Source organism: Nannospalax galili, unplaced genomic scaffold, assembly GCF_000622305.1.
Source record: "Nannospalax galili isolate Female #2095 unplaced genomic scaffold, S.galili_v1.0 scaffold278, whole genome shotgun sequence".
Classification (NCBI taxonomy): domain Eukaryota; kingdom Metazoa; phylum Chordata; class Mammalia; order Rodentia; family Spalacidae; genus Nannospalax; species Nannospalax galili.
Genome location: NW_008347536.1, coordinates 14,657,305 through 14,666,555, shown reverse-complemented (window position 1 = coordinate 14,666,555; position 9,251 = coordinate 14,657,305). Strand labels below are relative to the sequence as shown.

Sequence of the window (9,251 nt, the reverse complement as noted above, 5' to 3'; positions counted from 1 at the left end):
TGCAAAAATCTTCAGGGAGGTAGGCGCTTGTTCTGAACTATTCCTACCTGGCCTGTTCTCGCTCCTACTTTCAACCCCACTTCATTCACACCCTGGCTCCCACCCCATCCGCACCCAACCCCAACCCTGTGCCCCCTCTAACTTTGCCATACCCATCAATATTGTCTCCCCAAGGACACAAATTAGTCACAGCTATAACTCCACACTTGACTCTTTATGAACAGCAGCATACACACCAACTTATGTACTCCTTCCAAAAGATGGAGAAGATCGAAACCTTTCAACCCTCTCCCCATTTCAAAAGGAAACTGAGGACCTAGGTGTGAGAGTCCCAGGCCAGCCAGTGCTCTGCTGAGTCTCATGAGAAGTATGGCCCAGCAGCACCCACAGAGCTTCAAATGTTAACAAAGACCACCAGGCCTGTCCACTGAACCCCCAGTTTGCCCTTGAGCTCCTTCCCACCTCAGGGGGGTGGTGTTTCCTGCTGATTTATTGCCACTGGACTGTCAGTCAAGTTGGGCTGACCTGACACATACTTGTTTTGATTGACTTCCCTTCCTTGGCTTCCAGAATTACAAGTCATTACTATTGCCATGGCTGTCATATTAATAATGGCTTGTGTCTGCTCAGCTCTCAGAACTTAGCAAGCACTAATCCATCCATCAGCTTATCCAAGCCTTGAGAACCCTGAAGAGGCATTTCGCAGACAAGGGCACAGAGGATCAGAGAAGGCAACCGACTGGCCCAAGTCATCCAAAGAGGCCTCCCTGGAGAGAGAATTTAATCTCCCCCCGAGAGAAGCAGTCCACTTTCTAAGGCAATGGGTCAAGATGATGAGGCTCTGTGTGTCCCTGCCAGGAGTTGCTTATCTTTTAGACTACAGAGGAGGACACTTGAGTCTACGGGAATTCTTGCTGGGTCAGGATGAAGTGTCCAGTGCCTAAAAACTGTCAGGTGACTAAACTCATGCCATCCCTGTGCCACTGCCAAAGGAAGCTGCAGCTTCTAGAACAGTGCAGAGGCAGTGGGACTCAGGGGACAAACAGCTGCTGTTGGGGCAATGGAACTTGGAATAAATGGTTTCCCTGAGGCTAGGTGGGTTAAGCAGCCTCAGAGAGCATACACAGGTGGCTAAATGTGCTGAAGGCATGAAGGGCCAGGCTGAGTCAAGGGGCATGAGGCACAGTCCCTCCTGGACCCTCTTGGACCCAGCTGGCCTGTAGACAGTGCTTCTCATGTGTTTGGCTACATCATTAGCTGTATCTCATCAAGATAGAGAGAACCAGAAAGGGGGGAAGCCCTGATTCTTGGAAGGATAAAGGCCGTTTCTCCTCTGCCAGCCAGGGAAAGAAGCCCAAGGAAGGTAGACAGCAGCTCCTGTGTTCACTGCACTCAACAGCCTCAGTCTCCTAATCTGGAGAAGGGGATGTTGACAATGAGCTTTGTGTTCCTTCTCATGCTGACCTCAGTACAATGGATCAGTCTTTGATATCCTTGGCTCACAGCATACCTCCTGCTATGGGTAGACTTGGGAGTCGGGATGGCCCTGAGCAAATCACCTCTCTGAGCAGCGGTGTCCTCACAGGTGAAATAAGCATGACATTGCCTTCTGTGGACAGAGCTGATGAGTCAGACATAGAGCAGATCTGCACAGTGGGGCACATCTGAGGCTGGGAAGGCCCAGGCTCAGTAGTGGCTTTCACTTTCTGCCCGTCTGGCCAAAGGCTCATTTATAGATATCCGCTCCTTGACTGGCAGGCCAGAGGGAAGTGGGAGCAAAGGTGCTGAGGGTGCAGTTTGGAACCTTTCTGGGGAAGGAGTCTCTGGTCTCTCTTCCCCTTCTTGTCTCCCCATCTTCAAAGCAAAGTCCTAGTGACCCTCAGTACCATCCTGGAGGTTGGTGGTTTGACACCATGGTCACTTAACAGATGGTTAAGACTGAGTCCTAAAGGACAGAATTTGTCCAATGTCCCACAGCAGGGTTGTGACAAGAGCTGGGAACAGATTCAAGCTCTGTAATCTATCTAGATCCTAGCATCCTTTTTTTGTACCCCAAAGCAGATGGTTCCATAAGATGAAGTCTCCTATTGTGCCAGGTTTACAGAAAGGCTGGTCTCTACATGGGTTACTCAGAAAGAAGGGCTTGGGTTCTGCCAATAGTACAAGGTTTTACAACAGCATCAGGCTTGGCATGAGGCACAGGGCTGTGCAAACGTCATGGACCCTGGGAGCTACAGAGTTTTGCAAGCCATGCCAACAGCAGGAGACTCTAAAAAAGGCATCAAGTTTTGCAAACATAGGAATCCACAGATGGTGTTGGGATCCGCACATAGGCGGGGCGGTGCAAAATGTGCAAGTTGCAGCAAGCATCACATGTCTTCAGGTAGGCTAAGCCAGAGTTCAAGGCACTATTCTCAAGCCTTAAGCCTGGGTCTCCCAAAGCTGGACCTCAATGAACTATTTAGCCCAGGGTCAGGTCTGAGGGCCTGTTATCTTGTTTCATAGGCTCCTGACAGTCCCTGACCTTTGTTCCAATTCTTCATCTCCAAGTTCAAGAATATTCTGGTTCTACATTTAGAACTTCAGTCTCTGTGGCTACATCAGAGCCCCCAGACGTCTAAAGTGATCTTCTTTCTCATACCTGTGCACTTGTGATTTGGAGTCTGGAAGGTTCCAACTCTACCAGTCTCTATGAGGACACATGGTACTGACTTTAGACAGAAGGACTTAGTGTTGCAGATATAATTTCTGCCAGGACAGGATCTTCATGCCACCTCTAGGTCCAAGTGGGCTAAAGGAAGCTGTAGACTCCAAACCCATGTCTCTGTTCCCTGCAAAGTTCCTCTTCCTGAGATGGGTCAGGCTTACTTCCGGTCTTGAATCTTTCTCTGAAAAGAGCCTGGTTCTAGCATCAGAGGGCCAAGACATATTGCCCCAACTAATGGGGTGCTCAGTAGCAATTGACTGAGGCCCAAAATCTCATCTGTAACATGAAGGAGTCCCCAGGACTGCAGGGTGGCTGGACCCCAGGTAGCCTCACGTGCACGATGTGCTATGCAAAGGCGTCTATTTTCTCACCTGGCCAAGTCAGGCCCTGCCTCCTGCCGCTCCCTCCAGCTGAGTTTCCAGCCTCCAGGCTTGGCTTCTCTATTAGTTCACTTAACTTTCACAACAGCCCTGCAAGGGAGAATTGCTGCTGCCCTATGCAGATCTGATACTTAGAGCAGTGAAGGGACTCACCCATACCCTCAGCCTGGGCACTAGGATTGGATTACTCTGCATATTCTCCACTGTCTGCAAGGCCTCTGTCCTCTGTCCAGAAATCCCTAAGAATTCCACATTAGTGTTTTTTCACCCTTCTTTTCTTCCTCCCTCTCTCCATCTAAGTGGCCAGTGACTGATGGGGTATCTACCAGGAGTCCCCCTAGTGGGCTGGCCATGGTGCTTTTGATTAGTGATTTGTCTGGATCCTTGGAGCAGGTGAGGAGGAGTAGGCATTACTGAAGGATGAGGGTGACAGAGCACAGAAGCGCAGTGAGGGAGGGCCAGGGTTCAGTAGGGAAGTAAGGGCTCTCTGCAGGGCTCAGGGAGGGCCAGGGGGACCACAGCTACATAGGAAAAGGGGCTTAGATAGCAACTTGGGAATGCAGTGAGGAGACTGAGCACACCAGAATATTTGTTTCTTGAGTGGCCCTGGGGCTTGAGGAAAGCCATGAACATCCTCTCCAGTTTCTCTGCTGCTTACAAAATAGGGGAAATATCCAAGGGACAGAAGCTGGGACATAACCCATCTGAGCTTCAGGAAGGGAGAATCCGCCCAGAATGGGGGCTGAGCCTAAACAAACCCTCCTCCTTTATAACTCTGGCCTTGGGCTGTCCCAGTCAGAGATCGGAATTCAGAGAGACGGAGAGGCAGGCACAACAAGTGTCAGGACTGAGAGCCAGAAGCAGCAGCAAGTGGCCCAGAGAGACAGGCCCTCAGGGAGGGGCCCATTTGAGCAGAGCCCCTACCTCCTCTGCTTGGAAAGGCAGCTGCTGTCCAGTGCCGCCACAAAGCATCGCCCAGTGATGACTCCTGACTGACTCCTGACTCTCACTGCTGTGGCTCCCTCTGAAGCCATCTCCAGGAGGCACCCTCACAGGCTTGCTCCCTCTCTGATAAACTTTAAGTTAACCTAGGGGCTGTAATTCACTGCACCCCAACAATCATGGGACCCAGGATAGGTAAGTCCATGTGAAGGAAGGGAGGACATCTGGGAGGTGATGTGCTGGGGAGGTGGCTTAGTTCTGCACAGAGTAGTCAGTCCTGGAACACAGAGAGGTTCTGCTGGGTGAGAGAAGAGCAGGAAGGAATGCTGTTTATGCAGCTGGAGGCAGTAAGCCCAGCCAACCCTCTCTGATGAGCCAGAGATCCAAAGACCTTACAAAGGCGTAGCTGCCCACTCCACATCAAGCTGGTCCCCGTGTGATGGAGACAGCATAGAGACAGATGGCAAGGCAGAGAAGAAGCCAAGGAGAGCATGTGCAGAGATACAGCAGGGACCAACAGGTGTCGGCAAGACAGTGGGCAGAGGGGGAGGGCAGCCCTGGATGGAGGGAGAAGCAGAAGATCATGAGTGTGAGCCAGAAATGTGCAGGGGCAAATACCCAAGGGGCTGATAGAAAAACTGCAGTCAGACTCCACAGGACCCATGCAGAACAGAGGGGTCTCAAAGACAGGCCTATAGATACCCACTTGGTGGATGGCGATGGGTTGTGAGGCGGCTGGAGGGGAAATGTCTGGAAGCTTCTAGAAACCAAACTTGGGAATGGGATAAAGAAAGCACGAAGCAGTGTGAGCGGTGGTTCTGTGAGCAGAGTGACAAACCCTCATACCCATGACAGTGGTAGAAGAAACAAAGGGTCTTTTAGATGGAGTGGCTAGGCTGGATGGCCGGCAGTCACCCTTGGCCTCCCTGTCTGCTGTGGTGTCTCACGCCCACTCAGGCAAGGCCAGGCTTGCTCCCAGGAGGCTGCAGTGAGGGCTGAATTCAGACTGAGGAGACAGACCCACCTGACTGAGGGACAGCCACAGCATGGGAACCCGAGCATGCCAAGAAGGGCCTGGTGGATGTTCCTCTCAGGGGGCTTCCCAGGTAAGAAGAGAAAGGAGAGAGTGGGGTCAGATTTGGGAGGGTGAGGCTTTGGTTTTGTTTGGTTTGGTTTTGTTTGGTTTGGTTTGGTTTTTGACACAGGGTTTTGCCATGAAATCCAGGCTCATCTCTAGCTTGCAGTCCTACTTTCACCTCCAGCATGCTAGAATCACAGGTGGGACCACTGCACCTGACATAGTGGGAATGCTTTTAAGGGGTGGATGAGCCATTGGCAAACCAAATTCCCAGTCAGTCTCGGCTCTGTACAAATGCAGATTGGAAACCCCATGGCTCAGGAAAACACAGCAGCCTGGATTCTGCACCTGCCTCTTCTCATCTGCCAGGACTATTTTTATGGCCCCTGTAAACTTTGCCTGGAGATCTCTAACTGCCCTCTGGCATACATACAACAGGAAGCTGATCCCAATGTCCACCACTGGGCAACAAGAAGCCACCTCTAGCTGTGTTTCCTCAGCCTCCCTCTGGGCTGTAGTTGTGTCCAGTTCAAGGAGTGGGAGGATAAGGGAGGGGATGCAGGTAGAGAAGGAGACAGAGACTCTCCGTTCAGGGCCAGATGAAAGTTGGCTAGCTATCCCTGCCACAGGCAGACACCAGAGTGGAATGAAGGCCAGATGTGACTCCCAGAGAGTCACCCTGCCAGCTTGCCATGTGCCTTTAGGCGACAGGCAGAGCTTTCTTGTCTGGGCAGGGTAAAAACTAATCTCCCTCCTCCAGTCCCACGATGGGATCCAGGGAAGCCACTCTCTGGCCATGGCACCCATGCTCAGGGAATCCCTGCCCACAGCCTGTTCTGGAGAACTTTGGTTCTTCCCACAACAACCTGGGGGCCTCCCAGCTGGAGGAAAAATCCATCAGCCATGCTGCTCAGCCCTCCTGTTCATCCACACCTTGTAGGTGTGGCCGTGTTGCTCTCTGTGGCCCTCTGTGTTCAAATTTGGCTCTCCCCTGGCAGATGGGTGAGTTGAGGGCAAGAACCATCAGCCATCAGTTTCTGTCTCAGCTCTGCCCCCAGGGGCTTTATGAGAACTCAGTGAAATGTTCTCACCTTTTAAAAATAGGTCCTCAGAGAGGGCAAATGACTCGTCCAAGGTTATCCAGCAAGTAAACAGGAAAGTACAGGCCAGAACACAGGTCTCCCTGATGTGGGGACTCTGTCACTTACCTGGAACTGCTTCTTCCCTCCGGACCACAACTGGTGAACTTTCACCTACCTTGTGCATGCTCCAATGACCACAGACAAAGCAACCTGTTCTTTGGATGCCACTGACTGGAGAGCTGACCTTGGCCACATCGTAGGCTGCCATGCAGTCACTGCCCAGTCTGCTCCTGTCCCTTCCTGGGACTCAGTTTCTCCATCTTGGCAGTAGGTGGTAAGGATAGTCACATGGTCCCTAGTTGTGCTTATAAGCTTGGTCTCTGGAGGGGGCAGTCGAAGAGGCCTCCCTGCAGGGACCAGTGGGCCTCTCACCAGCATGGGGGATTGTAGCATGAGGTGCCATGGGTACAATGTTGCACCCTCAAAGGCTGCAGCCCAGGCCTACCAGTGGTTCTAGAATGCTAGAGAAAGAGCCCACCTAAGCATGCTGGGAACTCCCAGGGATGAGCCTGATTTCTATTCATTCCTGAGGCTTTGGACCCAGTCAGAGCTATGCAGAGCTGGGATGATGAAATGATGCTCAGTGAGTAAACTGTATTCCATGTCCCAGGTCTCAGCTCTGTGATGTCCCTCTGAGGAGTCATAAACACAAATCCCATGAAAAAAAAATGCCAAAACCTGCCAAGCCTATGGCACAGGCCTGACATCCAAGTTATTCAAAAGGCTGATGAAAGAAGATTAATGCCCAGGGCCAGCCTGGGCAACCAGCTCAGTAGTAGAGTGCTTGCCTAGCATGTACAAGGTTCTAGGTTCAATCTTCAGGATCTCTCTCTCTCTCTCTCTCTCTCTCACACACACACACACACACACACACACATATGCACGCATGCACGCACGCGCGCACATACCAACCACACCCCAAAGACAGAGAAAGGAAAGGAGACTAAATGACAAGACTTAACAGCCTTCTCAATAGGAGGGAATTCATACATGTTACTGTAAACAGAGCCAAATGCATATGGTTGGAGCAGTCATAGACCCTAGAGAAGGACCTATTTCTGTCTTTTGCCTAGACCAATATAATTTCTTACTGTATTCTAAATACATGTCTTTATATTTACAGACAAGTGTACCTCTCATCACTCATCAAAGAAGCTTCTTGTCACAAAGATAGAGACTATTACAAAGTTCCACAACTTATTAATGCTATCGTTGCTTGACAGAATGTTGTGCAATGGAAAAGATAACACACACACACACACACACACACACATATGCACGCATGCACGCACGCGCGCACACACCAACCACACCCCAAAGACAGAGAAAGGAAAGGGAAAGAAATATAGAAAAAGCCAAAGTTTGAAACAGGCAGAAACAGCTGTAGAGCTGAGGAGCATGATCTGACTACAAGGGGGTAGATAGGGTTCCAAGGGGCATCAGCAAGGCTGGAACAGAATGTTCATTCTAGAAGGGCAAATGGACCTGGCATGTTTGTGGGCTCAGTGGGCAATCATATTGGGGGAGGAGTCACTGGGCAATATGTGGAAATTAAGCCAAAACTGATGGGCTCCATCACAAAGAGCTCGTATACCAAGTTAGACATATATACTTTGGTTTTGAGACAACTGGGAGCTATAGAAGGTATGTGAGGAGAGGAGTGGCCATTCATCAATGATCCAGAACATCTGTGTCCCAGGAATACTCATCAAAACCCCCACTCACATATGCAACAGTTTTATGAGCTCAAGTTAGTCTCATACCCAATAGGGAAATGATGAAAACAAAGCTAGGAGGAGCCCAGTTACCTGTCCCAGGCCATACAGCTGGTCAGCAGCAACAGAGGCAGTGGTACTCAAGCCCCTGCTGGAGTCAAGGCCTCAGTGCCTTCCCCATTCTCTGTCCTCAGAGTCACACTGCAGGCCCCCATGTGTCCAGTCCCTGCCTAGTGGACATAGACCCCAGGGGCTGACATCAAACGCCCTGGTCTCTGGTACTTGACAGCTCTAAGTCAGTCACTGGGATAACCTTGTGTGTGACAGCTGAATGTTACCAGGGACTTCAGACTCATGTTGTGATACAAGGCTGGATGAATGGATACCTTCCGATCTGAAGTCATTTCAAACAAAGAGTGAGTAATGAGCTGAGGGCCTGTGGAGGGGGAGGCCACATGGACTTGGGCCAATTGTTCCTTGTTTAGACCTAAGGAGACTGGCCTGCTTCCTCATGGGTTCAGGACGTCCCCCTCCCTATCAGGCCCTATTTTTAAGGTCATCGTGGGTCTAGATGGGGTAGTCAGGGCCAGAACTGGGAACAGAAAGTCCCAGCACAGGGTCCCTGACCCAACTCAGAAACCACCAGAGTGCCTGCCCTTCCCCCATCCTGACAGAGCGCCCTCAAGAAACAACAGCTGGACTTCAAGATCTGTTTTCTGGCTGACAGACCACCCAAGGGTCCTTTCAGAAGGAATTTCCCCAAAATGACAGCCAAGCCCAAGTCCTGCCTGGAGACACCCAGCCCCTACCGCTTTCTGTCTTTGACTCTTTCCTCTCCACAATGCTGGGCTAGATCATACTGGGAACTGGAGCCTTGGGCTCCACACTGCCCTACTCCATGTCGCTTTGGCAGCCCCCATCTATAGCCCATGTTATGGCCTTGTTTGCTCCCTTACTCAAGTGAGCTCGGTTCCATAGTGCACTCCTCAGCTGTACTCAGGCTGAGAGATGAGAAGAGGTTGACTGGGGAGGAAGGACAGTCAGTCAAGGGTACAGCACGTGTAAAGACTGAGGAGACAGAAAAAGTGTGATGAATTTGGGGAAACGGCAAGAATCTATTGGGGCCAGAAAATCATGTTCTTTAAGAGTGAGTAGATGAGAGATGAGACTCCTGAGGGCCTTGAACTTGAGACCAGGAGTCTAAACCACTGGTGTAGTAGACGGTTCAAGGAGAAGGGAAGAGCCGGCCACTGAGGAATGCTGACTCCTAGGTCCAGGGTGTTTGCT

At 51.0% G+C, this 9,251-nt stretch overlaps 1 protein-coding gene across 3 annotated transcripts in view; it reads left to right on the top strand.

Annotated features, from left to right (window-relative positions):
- The first annotated feature begins 3,911 nt into the window (after window positions 1–3,911).
- The window catches only part of Slco2b1 (solute carrier organic anion transporter family member 2B1), a 48,693-nt gene continuing 43,353 nt past the window's right edge, over window positions 3,912–9,251 (top strand). For 2 of the 3 annotated variants that reach the window (XR_003851282.1, XM_017800908.1), the window contains exon 1: window positions 4,994–5,135. Coding sequence is in view for 2 of the 3 variants with exons in the window: in XM_017800908.1 (XP_017656397.1) it covers window positions 5,090–5,135 (46 nt within the window). In the remaining variant the exon portion in view is untranslated. Of the gene's footprint in view, window positions 4,225–4,993; window positions 5,136–9,251 lie in introns of those variants that run through there. The other variant, XM_008844250.3, reaches the window with a different exon arrangement.